Source organism: Schistocerca gregaria, chromosome X, assembly GCF_023897955.1.
Source record: "Schistocerca gregaria isolate iqSchGreg1 chromosome X, iqSchGreg1.2, whole genome shotgun sequence".
Classification (NCBI taxonomy): domain Eukaryota; kingdom Metazoa; phylum Arthropoda; class Insecta; order Orthoptera; family Acrididae; genus Schistocerca; species Schistocerca gregaria.
Genome location: NC_064931.1, coordinates 693,889,732 through 693,905,079, shown reverse-complemented (window position 1 = coordinate 693,905,079; position 15,348 = coordinate 693,889,732). Strand labels below are relative to the sequence as shown.

The window sequence follows — 15,348 nt, the reverse complement described above, 5'->3', positions numbered from 1 at the left end:
CACCAATTCATTATAAAATCCAAACTTGGTTGCCAATGCAACACAAGCCATACACTAGTCTAACATTTATATCATACACCTTCTTTCCACTATTACCACTATGAGGAATACTGCCAGAATTAGAAAACTAAACTCCTGCAGCACATTTGTTACACTTCAATAACATTTTACATGCCAAACCAATGTGTGAAGTTATTTTCAATTCCAGTCCTCTTTCTTTGCAAACCAGGCACAATACATTATGTTTCAAAAGGTCAGAGAGCCAGGATATGTTAATTATTTCAGTCACATAATTACTGTCACTCTCATAGTTTTCAAATTTTTCTTTGCTCTCACTAAGTTTCTTGCTGCAAGAAGTTCTATCACAATCATTTGGAGTAGTCGGTGAAGCAGTCTGAGAAGCATCTCCCTTCGAAACAACAAAAGATTTCTTCCATTCATTGTTCCTTTTCTTAAACATTCAATTGTTGAAACGGGGCACACTGATATTCACAAACCAAATACGTAAAACAGGTATGAGCAAAATTTATCAAATATGAAAAATTGAACAGCTAAACAACACAGAGAAAATTCCACAAGTCAACACACACGGCATAGCGTTTATGTTTACTGTTATGAACAGTCACTTGGCACAGATACAAAGCCATACAATGCTGTAAAACAAAACACTGTCTAATTCTGCAAAGATACCCTGCTTGCAGCCAGCGAGCGGCACCGTCAGAGGTGACACACCAATTCGCTGCAACCGTGCGGCGCGTTAATTTTGCAGTGATAAAAAACACACTCAAAATTCACTTGTTTATTGTTGTGGTCTTCAGTCCTGAGACTGGTTTGATGCAGCTCTCCATGCTACTCTATCCTGTGCAAGCTTCTTCATCTCCCAGTACTTAATGCAACCTACATCCTTCTGAATCTGCTTAGTGTATTCATCTCTTGGTCTCCCTCTACGATTTTTAAACTCCAATGCTAAATTTGTCATCCCTTGATGCCTCAGAACACGCCCTACCAACTGGTTTCTTCTTCTCGTCAAGTTGTGCCACAAACTCCTCTTCTCCCCAATTCTGTACAATACCTCCTCATTAGTTATGTGATCTACCCATCTAATCTTCAGCATTCTTCTGTAGCACTACATTTTGAAAGCTTCTATTCTCTTCTTGTCCAAACTATTTATCGTCCATGTTTCACTTCCATACATGGCTACACTCCACACAAATACTTTCAGAAACGACTTCCTGACATTTAAACCTATACTCAATGTTAACAAATGTCTCATCTTAAGAAACACTTTCCTTGCCATTGCCAGTCTACATTTTATATCTTCTCTACTTCAACCATCATCAGTTATTTTGCTCCCCAAATAGCAAAATTCATTTACTACTTTAAGTGCCTCATTTCCTAATCTAATTCCCTCAGCATCACCCGACTTAATTTGACTACATTCGATTATCCTTGTTGATGTTCATCTTATATCCTCCTTTCAAGACACTGTCCATTCCGTTCAACTGCTCTTCCAAGTCCTTTGCTGTCTCTGACAGAATTACAATGTCATCCGCAAACCTCAAAGTTTTTATTTCTTCTCCATGGATTTTAATACCTACTCCGAATTTTTCTTTTGTTTCCTTTACTGGTTGCTCAATATACAGATTGAATAACATCGGAAGAGCCTACAACCCTGTCTCACTCCCTTCCCAACCACTGCTTCCCTTTCATGTCTATCGACTCTTTATAACTGTCATCTGGTTTCTGTACAAATTGTAAATAGCCTTTTGCTCCCTGTATTTTACCCCTGCCACCTTTAGAATTTGAAAGAGAGTATTACAGTCAACATTGTCAAAAGTTTTCTCTAAGTCTACAAATGCTAGAAATGTAGGTTTGTCTTTCCTTAATCTTTCCTCTAAGATAAGTCGTAAGGTCAGTATTGCCTCACGTGTTCCAATATTTCTACAGAATCCAAACTGATCTTCCCTGAGGTAGGCTTCTACCACTTTTTCCATTCGTCTGTAAAGAATTTGTGTTAGTATTTTGCAGCTGTGACTTATGAAACCGATAGTTCGATAATATTCACATCTGTCGACACCTGCTTTCTTTGGGATTGGAATAATTATATTCTTCTTGAAGTTTGAGGGTATTTCGCCTGTCTCATACATCTTGCTCACCAGATGGCAGAGTTTTGTCAGGACTGGCTCTCCCAAGGCCGTCAGTAGTTCTAATGGAATGTTGTCTACTCTGGGGGCCATTTTTCGGCTCAGGGTTTTCAGTGCTCTGTCAAACTTTTCACGCAGTGTCGTATCTCCCATTTCATCATCATCTACATTCTCTTCCATTTCTATAATATTGTACTCAAGTACATCGCCCTTGTATAGGGCCTCTATATACTCCTTCCATCTTTCTGCTTTCCCTTCTTTGCTTAGAACTGGGTTTCCATTTGAGCTCTTGATATTCATACAAGTGGTTCTCTTTTCTCCAAAAGGTCTATTTAATTTTTCTGTAGGCAGTATCTATCTTACCCCTAGTGAGATATGCCTCTACATCCTTACATTTGTCCTCTAGCCATCCCTGCTTAGTCATTTTGCACTTCCTGTCGGTCTCATTTTTGAGACGTTTGTATTCCTTTTTGCCTGCTTCATTTACTGCATTTTTATATTTTCTCCTTTCATCAATTAAATTCAATATTTCTTCTGTTACCCAAGGATTTCTACTAGCCCTCGTCTTTTTACCTACTTGATCCTCTGCTGCCTTCACTACTTCATCCCTCAAAGCTACCTATTCTTCTTCTACTGTACGTCCTTCTCCCACTGCTGTCAATTGTTCCCTTATGCTCTCCCTGAAACTCTGTACAACCTCTGGTTCTTTCAGTTTATCCAGGTCCCATCTCCTTAAATTCCCACCTTTTTGCAGTTTCTTCAGTTTTAATCTACAGTTCATAACCAATAGATTGTGGTCAGAGGCCACATCTGCCCCTGGAAATGTCTTACAGTTTAAAACTTGGTTCCTAAATCTCTGTCTGACCATTATATAATGTATCTGATACCTTTTAGTATCTCCAGGATTCTTCCATGTATTCAACCTTCATTTATGATTCTTGAACTAAGTGTTAGCTATGATTAAGTTATGCTCTGTGCAAAATTCTACCAGACGGCTTCCTCTTTCATTTCTTACCCCCAATCCATATTCACCTACTGTGTTTCCTTTTCTCCCTTTTCCTACACTCGAATTCCAGTCACCCATGACTATTAAATTTTCGTCTCCCTTCACTATCTGAATAATTTCTTTTATCTCATCATACATTTCATCAATTTCTTCATCATCTGCAGAGCTAGTTGGCATATAAACTTGTACTACTGTAGTAGGTGTGGGCTTCGTATCTATCTTGGCCACAATAATGCGTTCACTATGCTGTTTGTAGTAGCTTACCCGCATTCCTATTTTCTTATTCATTATTAAACCTACTCCTGCATTACCCCTATTTGATTTTGTATTTATAACCCTGTATTCGCCTGATCAAAAGTCTTGTTCCTCCTGCCACCAAACTTCACTAATTCCTACTATGTCTAACTTTAACCTATCCATTTTCCTTTTCTAATTTTCTAACCTACCAGCCCGATTAAGGGATCTGACATTCCTCGCTCCGATCCATAGAACGCCAGTTTTCTTTCTCCTGATAACAACATCCTCTTGAGTAGTCCCCGCCCGGAAATCCGAATGGGGGACTATTTTACCTCCGGAATATTTTGCCCAAGAGGATGCCATCATCATTTAACCATACAGTAAAGCTGCATGCCCTCGGGAAAAATTACGGCTGTAGTTTCCCCTTGCTTTCAGCTGTTCGCAATACCAGCACAGGAAGGCAGTTTTGGTTAGTGTTAGAAGGCCAGATCAGTCAACCATCCAGACTGTTGCTCCTGCAACTACTGCAAAGGCCAAGGTCCCCAGTCCCTATGACGCACTATGTTCCACTGTTACCCAGATGTTGGGGTCACAGAGGACCAATGGCACTTACCAGTCCCCACTCAGGAAACCTACAGTGACCAAGCCCATACTCAGCAAACTTACGCTGAGCCCCTGATGCCACAATGCTGTAGCTGTGCCATTGGGTATACAACACAACCGCCTCTGGTTCACATAGCTGGTTATTTGGGCAGTAGTCATGACATTTGTAACATATTAAGGTTGGTGACCAACGCATGTCTTCAAGGTTTGCATGAAATTATCTTTCAACATGATAACACAAGACTGCGCATTGTTCATGTTGTCTGGCCACACCTCAATACAGAGGGTGTTTGACAGTAGGCCTAATGAGCCATGTTGTTCATATCCCTCACCTACTGAACACATTCAGTCATTGCCTGCCCAGAGACCAGTGTGTTGCAACTTACTAACCTCTATAATTAATAGTAATAGTAACAGTAGTAGTAGTAGTAGTAGTAGTAATAACAATTTCATGTGACTCAATGGTATGGTGCCCACTTTTCAATTGACACAATTTTGGCAACTTGCATGTTTCTAACTTACCACAGTAAACTTCCTGGGGAAAGGGGACCTAAACATGGAATCTGAACTATTTGACTTTCCTAGTAAATCTTCATATCACTGAGATGAAGGCTAGGTAAAGGCCAGACAAATATTCCATGACCCAATTGAGATACGATCCTGTGAACTTTCACTTTCCAGGCAGTACTTTACCATTAGACCACAATGGCCCAGCAATATTACTGATGAAGTTAGGCACAGAGCTGAAGCAGCATGGAATGACAGTCATGTCTGACTTCCAAGATTCGTTCAATATGAAGCCCAACTGGGTTAGAGCAGCAGCAGCAGCAGCAGCAGCAGCCAGCCGCCGCTGCCAGAGATGACAGCTCTCTACGCTACATTTCACACTCTGCATACCCTTGTATCACTATAAATTTAACCACATATTATTCCTACCACACTGTATACACCAAATAAATGAAATTTGGTCATTTCCTGTAGGTGTTGCAATTTAAATGGCTAACAGTCTGATTCAACATTGACCATGTTGAACCTAACGTGTTTCCTGTAATAAGTACACTCAAACTTTTAAGTACAATCTATGACTACTTTTCTGATACAATAAGACTCATTCAAAGACATTAAAATGTTTTACCTTGTGTCTCATCCATATCTTAGCTGACAGTGTATAGCACTTAACTAATAAGCCAGGTCACATACCAAACGAGGTACGAGTGTTGGAACTTTAATAGTTGCAACTATTTATTTACAACTCGTACAAAATAGATACATATTTCAAAGTTTTACTGACCTTCAAAGTAGTCACCAGCATTGTTTATAACCCGTTGCCAGTGATGTGGAAGTGGTAGGATACTCTTAGCAGTGCCAGTTGTGGTGACAGTTTGAGTGGCGTGGCCTACTGCCTGACGAATTTGTAGCAGTTCTGAAGCAAATGCCATGAAGAGTTTCCTTCAGTTTAGAAATAGAGTTGAAATTACAGTGGCTCAATTAGGGGAGTGCAGTAGGTGGTATAGCACTTAGCTGCCCCATCAGTCAAACAAATCAGTAACAGCTTGCACTGTACTGGCTTGAGCATTGTCCTGCAAAATGATGGTCAGGTCATCTAGAAAGTGTCATCACTTCTGTATCTAAGCTGGTCGTAGGTTGTGTTCCACAAATGAACAGCATAGATACAGAAGTAATGACACTTTCTACAGGACCTGACCATCATTTTGCAGGACAATGCTCAAGCCAGTACAGTGCAAGCTGTTACTGATTTGTTTGACTGATGGGGCAGCTAAGTGCTATACCACCTACTGCACTCCCCTAATTGAGCCACTGTAATTTCAACTCTATTTCTAAACTGAAGGAAACACTTCATGGCATTCTCTTCAGAACTACTGCAAATTCGTCGGGCAATAGACCGCGCCGCTCGAACTGTCAACACAATTGGCACTGCTAAGAGTATCATATGACTTCCACATTGCTGGCAACGGGTTATACACAATGCTGGTGACTACTTTGAAACACATATCTATTTTGTATGAGCTGTAAATAAATAGTCGCCACTATTAAATTTACAACCCTCGTACATACATTTTATGCTTTTTTTCCTTAGGGTGCTGCAAATTTTCATAAGCTGGATACTATAAACACAACCCTACTTCAACAAACACACAAAATGCCATCCTGTGCCTCATTAATAATGTTATCCTGTAATATTCTTAGTTGTAGGAGGGAGCAACAGCTAGTTAAAAGCAATTTGCACCAGTTGTGGCATTACATAAAGCAATGTTAACAAATGTGTGTAACAAAGTTCCAGCTTGGTCACAAGCAAGAACACCTCTGATAAAACTCTTAGATCATTATATATTATACACTACACAGCATACTTCAAATTATTATTTTTAAGACATGAAAGAAAACCTCAAAACATTTTTGTGTCAATACATCAAACTTTTGTCCACCATACGATGCATACAAATTAGTCAAGTTTATAAGAATGATTAGCATTGTTAAATTGTGGTCAAGTAACGATAAGAGGGCACAGATAAAGTTAAAACAAGAAAACACGGATTGAAAACTGAAGCACAGGTGAGACAAAATATAGTGATCAGCAACAAACGAAAGGGTATTATGATATAACTGAAGAGAAAGTTCCAGACAATGAACAGAAAAACAGAAAGAGAAAACGCAACACACAACATGATAAAAATGGAAAATACATAAATAAACGTGAAGGGTCGAAATGCAATGGCAGAAGTGAAGTAAAGAGCAAAGAGGGAAAGGTGTAAGGTGGGGCCACTTGGGAGAGAGGAAACAAGCACATTTGGTGGAGTAACTTCTCAAGTGCAAACTTCAGAAGTACTCATACTTTAAGTAGATTGTGACTCTTCAAGGCACCAAAGTCATGACTGTCCTGTTGCACAAAGTGCTTTAGTGTGCTTCTGGTTTCAGTCCCCTCTGCCTTTCCTAATTTCTCAAGTTTTCAAATCCCATTCATTAGCAAAATTATAGTCATCAGTTTCCATTATGCTCTGCTGAGTCACCTTCCCTGATCTGGACTCCTGGAATACTCCCTCACTTAACTTGACTTATCTTTGTTTCAATTTACACTAGAGAGCACAGACTTCACATTAAAACTCCGAGTCCATTGTCGTCTACCTATTAAATATGGTTCTGTTAAACATATTATTTTTATGTTGACTCCCACTTTTTGTAAGTAACAGTGAAACTTAATGGCATACTCCAGCAATAACTTCGGATAGATCTAAGAATACTCTTGTTTCTTTATGCTTGTCATATCTTCACAAATGCATGTGGACAGAACTGCACTACTACTAGCACAGAACTCCAAGCATTTCTGAAACCAAACTTGGAATTAGCTCACATGTAAAACTGTTATAGTACCCCAAAAGACTTCCCAGCACCATTTTCTTAACTAATTTACTAAAAGTTGAAAGTTATGCTGCACAGAGGGTTGATTACAGGCAGGTTTATCTTATAGTTAGTTTTACCTAACAGGGAATTATTCAACTTATTAGTTGAATAAGTGGTTTAGGTTCCTACTTAACTACTATCAATATTGCACATTACAGAAATCAGTTTCAACAGCATCCACAACATAATCATTAAAAAGATTGTCAACAAGAGAGCAATCAGAAATGCCGTAATTATTGAGAGCATATCTGTATTATTACTTTTAGTTACAGTTGTACTTTCTCTGATAATTGTTTACAGACTGCAAGATTATGATACATTGCCTGAGCTTTTGCACAAGAGGTAAAAAGACACATTTGCATACCGTTTTGTAATGAGTAACAAGACACAATGGTAAAATGACATGACAGAGATCCTATTTTTCTCACATAATGATAAAGACAGATAACTACTCGATCATATCTGACTGATGTGCAATGCATAAATGCACATAATAGCACGAAGATTTAACTAACTTTCAAACTACTGCACTCTTTCTAATACGAGTACATGCTATCTCGCATATGACTGAGCAGACTCAAAAACACAACCACCCACAACTACACTGGTTGGTTTCTCAGATGACAAGAGTTGGATGAGGGAGATGCGGGCTACGGTGAGAAGAAACAGGAGCAGAAACAGGGAAAAGGTAAGATGAACTGGGTAAGGAGGAGATGGTGAAGTCTGTAGCTGTAGTTGAACACAGTTGATGAATATGCTGCACACTACAACACCAATGACGTCAATAGCTGCCCATGGCATTTTGATTTCACCCTCTAAAGAACCAGTTCCTCTTAACTACACAGACAGTAACAGTGAGATCTTTCGTAACTCTCTTTAAAATAATGAAATGGATCACGGCAAGTTGTAAGGTTTATCTATTATTGTACTATTAGAATCTCTTCAGTAATTTTAAAATTCAGGCATGTTTCTCTAATAAGAGTAAGTAGTTCTACAGTATCTACATCTGTAACTGTACTTCGCTAGCGAACATATAATGTTTGGCAATGGATACGTAGTACAACACCATCAATTTCCTCCAATTTGTTCCATTTGTGGATGGGACAGGGGAAAAGAAGTTTTCACTTATCTCTTTTTACAAGCTCAATTTTCTCCTATTTAAACATAATGGTTAATGCATGTAAGTTACCTGCCCAGATAGCCACATGGGTTAGCACTCCACTTTTGGGATTTGGGAAGACATGCTGGCCCCAGATCAAATCTGTTTAGTGGATTAATAATTAACGTCAGTGTGTCGGCCAGGCTGTATGTGGGTTTTGGGCAGTTTCCCCACATCCGACTATGTGAATACTGGGTTGATACCAATATCTGTATCAGTTACACAATTGAAAAACCATTTAGAAATAATGTTCACACAGCTTCACAAGGACTAACACTAGATGCAGACAGTTGGAGTAAACAAATTCTATCACTGGGGAAAAGGGGGAAGGTGGGGGAGGGAAGAGGGACATGTAGCAGTGGCAGCAACAGGATGGACATATAAACAGGCTACCACTAATATTGCCAAATCCAATAATTATCATGTCAAACTCTTGAAGATACAGTACGAAGGCCAGGAAAAAGAAGAAGAAATGAGATTTACGTAAGCAGAAATTCAATCTTGACTTTAACTGGAATATGATCTCTTGAAATTTTGAGTGTAACGCTCTCTGCAATACTCATTGTCTCTAACAGTAGTTTGTTAAGCATTCTGTTTGTTTACCTCTCCAGCAGACTAAACAATCATGCAGAGTCTCTTTAAACTTGTCAAATGACCCTTTTGTAAGTGATTTCCTTTGTGGGACAATTAACACTTCCTTAAGATTCTCCAATAAAATCTCAGTCTTGCCTCTACCATCCTGCACAGCCAGATTCGTGCTCCACCTTAAATCATTCTGGACATATGCTCCACTACAGAGTGTAAGACTCATCCAGAAAACAATTGCCTGATAGCAGCTACGCCATCTCTCAAATTATTTAACCTACAAGTGTTATTCCAGCAATGTGTGCAGGAGATAATTACCCAGCCAAAGAACTTTCATTCTACCCACAAACCTTTCTACTTCTCTCCAAGCAGTTTTCCGGCACTGACGTAGATGGCAGTTATGGCACTGTGCATCTTTCCAGTCCAGTTTTCTATTAATAACTACTTCTCACAATACTTGTGCCCCGAATCATATACAGACGTGTCCTTTGAAAACAACGTCGCAGTTGAGCTAGGCTCAAGCACATGTGCCACAGTGTCATTTAAATAATGTAAGAATTCCTGAATAAAGCTCTCACTTTGTAGCAGAGTGGGGGCAAAGTATAGGCTGAGCTGAAGCTGTTAAGATAGCTTGTGTGTCACGCTCCGTTATCTCGGTCAGCAAGAGGAACTGTCTGGCATGCACCCGAACCCACATCAGAGTCACTGCCTGACAGAGTTTAAATCGTTCAGAAGGCTTTCGAGGAATGTAAAAATTGTTTCCGGCACACAATCTTGATATAGTAACAAAAAGTCACTGAATGAACTGCACATACAAGAAAACAACGTCATTTTATAACTAGTATATAAGCGAACTACTGCTAGTTGCTTAATTAAAAACTTTCTGCAACTGTTGATCAGAACTCTCATCTGGGGGGTATTCTTCAATTTATTACACAATATACAATTATTCACTCCACAAATTGTAGACATCAATTACATGGTTAGTAGCGCAAAATCAAATCATTAACATTCACACAACGTCCTTTAAGCCAGCTACATTTTGTGTGTGTTTCTCAGTAAGTTTTCTTTCCACATGCATCTGCTGACAACTTGACACTTCTATTTTGCAGTGAGTGGTCTCCTTTAATCTGAAGGTTTTTACATTTCATAAAATGAAATGTTCGTATGGTCAGTTTAACTATAATATACTGTATACGAAACCTACAAAACAAGAGATGATCTTTAATGGCCTCGAGGTCACAGTGGTTTATATCCTCGAGTTCATTTCAGAGCTGGACAATGCAAAATTTCTGCTCCATATATGTATCTACAGTAAATGCAGAAGATGCTATGGTCCCAGTATTGAATATCCATATAAAATGTGTACCATAATCAGGAAGTGATAAAACAAACATATATAAAGATAACATTTTTCTTAATTACTAGACCACTGTTACAATGTCTCTACCATACAAAAATAACTTCCACCAAAAAAACTTGAATCAAAGTTTTAACCATTTCATGTGGTTTTCCTTGATCTTACACATTCTGAATAAATAGTGAAAAGACTGTGCACAGTTCACAGCGGCACATAATGTAAAACAACTTCTAATTCATATAATGATCGCAGATGTGTTTTAAAGCTGATGAAATGCTTCTTTTGAAATGAATAATTTTTATAAACTGCAAAGCCCGAACAGTGTATTAAAACTGCACCTTTATAGTTTTATCAATCTTTTGAAAATATTCTAATTAATGCTACAGGACTGTATATCAAAGAGAGAAATGGTAGAATTGACATTTTATTAACAGAATTTCTTGGAACATTTCAAAAAGGATAAAAATTCAAGCAGTTTGATACATGCCAGATCCACGAAGTAAAATTACTTTGTGATTGACAGACGGCAGTGGTGGGGAGCAGAGTTTCTGGCTCATATGAAGCACACCATATGCTCATGCGATCGACAGTTGCACGTGCACCAAAAAAGAAACAAGTCGTCTACTTACCGACTGTTGCCAAAATCTTTATAGGTAATGGGGAGGGCAGTGTTGGGGGCTGCTGCTGCTGAAGTGCAGCGAAGTGAAAGATACCGTAATCACACGTTATAGATGAATAACAGCTATGAGATGAATGTTCTGTCATACATATATCACAAGGTAATGAATTATCTAAATAGGTAGATAAAGTTTTAATAGGTAGGCACAATCATATTTTTGATAATACAGTACACCACTAACAGATGCATACCACTTACATCTGAATCACTTTCACTATCATCCTTGTGGTCACTACAACTGTTGTCAGTTTTCAATGAAATAACAACCTCTTCTGTGTCATTTTACATTACGCATGCATTCTCCCATGCTTTCCTTATTCCTGATTGTGTGTCATACAGCATTATACCATGATAATTAAGTTTGGCTTACAGCATCATCTGTCAACCTTTTCACTTCTGCAAAGTGTATACTTTTTGTTGTTCTTTGCCACATAACCTTTAACTTGACTCTGTACAAGTACAATGGAATTGAAATGGCAGTGATATGTTGGCAGTCTGAGGACAGTTGGGCTATATTTTTGGCCAATTCATCAAAAACATACACGTAAAGCTAGTTTATTGTGGGCCACAAGATCCAGTAATTCACCCTTGGCACAATCATTTGGTATGTGAATGCTTTTGTTCTTGTTCTAACCAATTGATGATGTCTTTTTTCCTGGAAGTTACAGTAGGTGCCTTATCGAGATTAGTCAAATGGTATGAGGCATTGCCCGTAACTATTACTGAGGGTGAAGATGGTTCTTTGATATAGACAACAGCTGCAGGACAATTCACTGATTCCAACTATGTGTTCCTTTGGCCGATATAAATCTCAATTACATTTTAATACATCAATCAACAACAATAGGGAATAACAATTGTAATGAGCTACAGCTCACCTTCCACCCTTAAAAACAATTTCAGTACAATGGCCAAATTTTGTACAAAGTAGCCAGTCGAGCCCAAGAGACAGCAGCGATTAGCTGACACCCGGACCCTAATGCTTGGCTCACTGACACACAATAACTGGTAAATTACAACGGACTTCAAAGCCTTAACTCTTGTCTGCATCCTTCCCTCAAGCTATCCACTCTTTCAACAATTTTCCTCTCTTTTTGTCATTCACACATGCATCAGTACACCCTTTTCCTTCGTGAGATGAAAGTTAATGACAATCCCTGTTGTATCCGTACAGTGGTGTAGAAAAATCACCTAAACAAACTTACATCATATACACATCCAGCAAACAACAAATTTTACAGCTCAGTTGGCTGAGCTTCTTGCAGATAATAAGGGAGGGTGGGGTGGGTGGTGGTGGTGGGGGGTGATACCATCACACATAGCAAGATCCCTGCAGTTACTGGTGTCATAGGGGCACCTTTTTATGTTAGAATCAGGATTCTGGCACCTGTTTTGGAAGAAGTGAAAATAACAGAAGAGCCCCACAAAATGTTTAATAATGCACAGAAAAGTAAGGTTAACTTATTTCATCAAAATACAAAAGGACTGAGTAGTAAAATAGAAGAGCTTCTTATCTGTTTGTTAAATTTAGAGAGCTCTGAAAAGACAGACATCCTGTGCCTGTCTGAGCACCACATAACCACGGGGTTAGATAAGTTACATATAACAGATTACACTACTGCAGTTTACTCATGCAGAAATAACATAGAAAAGGGGGGAGTTATTACATATATTAAGACCGAACACACGATAAAAAATATTGAGAGAAGTAGATTTTGTAGCGATCAGCACATAGAAGTGTGTGCATGTTAATTAAAGCAGAAAAATAGTTCACTTTGAATTGTAATTATATATACATCGCCACTGGGAAATTTTGAACAGATTCCTAACTCTGCTGTCAGACAGTAGCAAGCAGTTAGTAGTCTTTTGTAACTTCAATGTACATTTTGTAAAGGATTCGGACATGAAAAATGATCTGCAAACCTTATTTACATCCTACAATTTGGTCTCAGTAATTAACTTTCCAACATGGGTGGATAAAGACAGTAGGACCCTATTTAATTATGTTTTCTTTGATGAAGCTCAAAGTAAGAAAATAACTGTTTACCCAGTAACAAATGTTCCCTCTGATCATGATGCATAGTTAGGATAAATAACATAGGACCTTACAGTGTAGACACTCCTCAGTGGAAATCAGATAGATTAATTAATGACTCGAGGACAAACGTTTTTAAGAATAGTTTACAGGAGATTACATGGGATGCAATTTATAATCAACCAAATGCTACCACAAAACTTAACCTCTTCTATGATAAATTTATTGATAGATTTCTGCATAAGATAATCATAGGACACTGAACAGCCATGTACAAAACCATGGACCACTAGAGGGATTAAAGTGTCTTTTAAAAAGGAAAAGGGAAATGTATCTGTTGGCAAGAACAAGTAGGGAACCTGAAGTAGTTGCACATTACAAAGACTACTCAAAATTGCTAAAAGAGATTATTAAAAATGAAAGAACTTGCACATAATGTCAGAAATCAGTACTTCCGACAACAGACTTAAGGCTATATGGAATTTTGTGAAACAAGAGACAGGATAACCAGCCACAGAACAAGACAACATTACTACTGAACTTAATGGAAGGGCTGTAAATGATAAGTCACAGGTAGCAAATACATTTCATAATTATTTCTTAAACATGTAAAAAGCTTAGGGACAAACAGTCCAAGAGCAAAATCACAGCAGTATGTTAAAAATATAACTTCCATACAATTCAAGCATTTGAATGAATCACAAAGTTCTCCTTCATAATTAAGAAAATTATACATTTTCTCAAAATTAAAAGCTCATCTGGTTTTGATGGTGTTTCCAATATTTGTTCCCATGTAATAAGCCCAGTCTTGTCTAATGCATCACTAACTCAAGGCATTTTTTATGAGATACTGAAATATGTTGTCATTAAACCCCTCTTCAAGAAAGGTGATAAGAGAGTTGTCAATAAGTACTGATCTGTTTAACTGTTGACATCATTTTCCAAAATTTCTGAGAATGTAATGTATTCTAGAGTAGTATCTCACCTTAGGAACAATATCATCATTAACAAATCACGGTTCAAGTTTCAGAAGGATCGCTCTACAGAGGATGCCATTCACATATTTACTCACCAGATTTTTCAAGAATTAAATAATAAAATAGTGCCAGTTGGTATTTTCTGCAATCTCTAAGTCATTGACTGTATGAATCAACAGTATTATTATAGATAAATTGACGTTTTAGGGGATTGATGGTATAGGCAACCTATGGTTAATGTCATATCTAACAAAAAGAATGCAGGAAGTTGTACTTAGTAATTCTTAGTATCCAGGATCATAATTATGACTGGGGAGAAATCACGTATATGGTTCCCCATGGTTCAATGTTAGGTCCACTACTGTTCCTCATATGTGTAAATGATGTTCCGTCTAGTATAAAACAAGCAGAATTAGTTCTTTATGCAAATGACACTAGTATTGTAATCAAGCCAAGTATACATACAGAAGCAGAAGAAATGGCAAACAATATTCTTAAAAGTATCATTGACAGGTTTTCTGCAAATGGTTTCACCCTCAATTTTTAAAAGACACAGGGATACTACATCAATGATAAGTGTACCACATGGAGAGGAAATAATAAGTATGGTGGAAACTTCAAAATTCTTAGATGTCCATATTGACGAGAATTGGGGGAGGGGGGGGGGGGGGGGGGGAGGAACTCTCTAAAGCATCTTAGTTCAGGAACATTTGCTCTTAGAATCACTGCAAATCTTAGGAATAGAGAAATCAATAAGTTGATATTCTGCATATTGTCACTCAATAACGCCATATAATTACTGAGTTGTTTCTGAACTTAGAATATGTATGACAAATGAAGTGACACAAGCTAGAAAGTTTCTTATATGGTCACAATTACAATAACAGTACGAAAAACACTTATTAAATTCCAGTAGACAAATTTCAAGTAGTTATCAAATTTTTAGAAGTATTTGATCAGCAAAAAAGTGTGTCATTATTGGATGACAAGTACATACATAAACTTGCTTACCTCAGGTAAAGAAGTATAAAATTGAATGAACTTCTCCGTTTCATTGTCACCTGAAACCAAACAGCAATGAAAAATTTTAAAAGAAATAAAACACACACACACACACACACACAGAACAGTGCAGGCCAATAA

General features: G+C 37.9%; 1 protein-coding gene across 1 annotated transcript in view; it reads right to left on the bottom strand.

The window, feature by feature from the left end:
- The window catches only part of LOC126297694 (DNA mismatch repair protein Msh2), a 196,179-nt gene that overhangs the window by 161,853 nt on the left and 18,978 nt on the right, over positions 1–15,348 (bottom strand). The window contains exon 2 of the mRNA XM_049988816.1: positions 15,217–15,266. Within this exon, the coding sequence (XP_049844773.1) occupies positions 15,217–15,266 (50 nt within the window). The remainder of the gene's footprint in view (positions 1–15,216; positions 15,267–15,348) is intronic.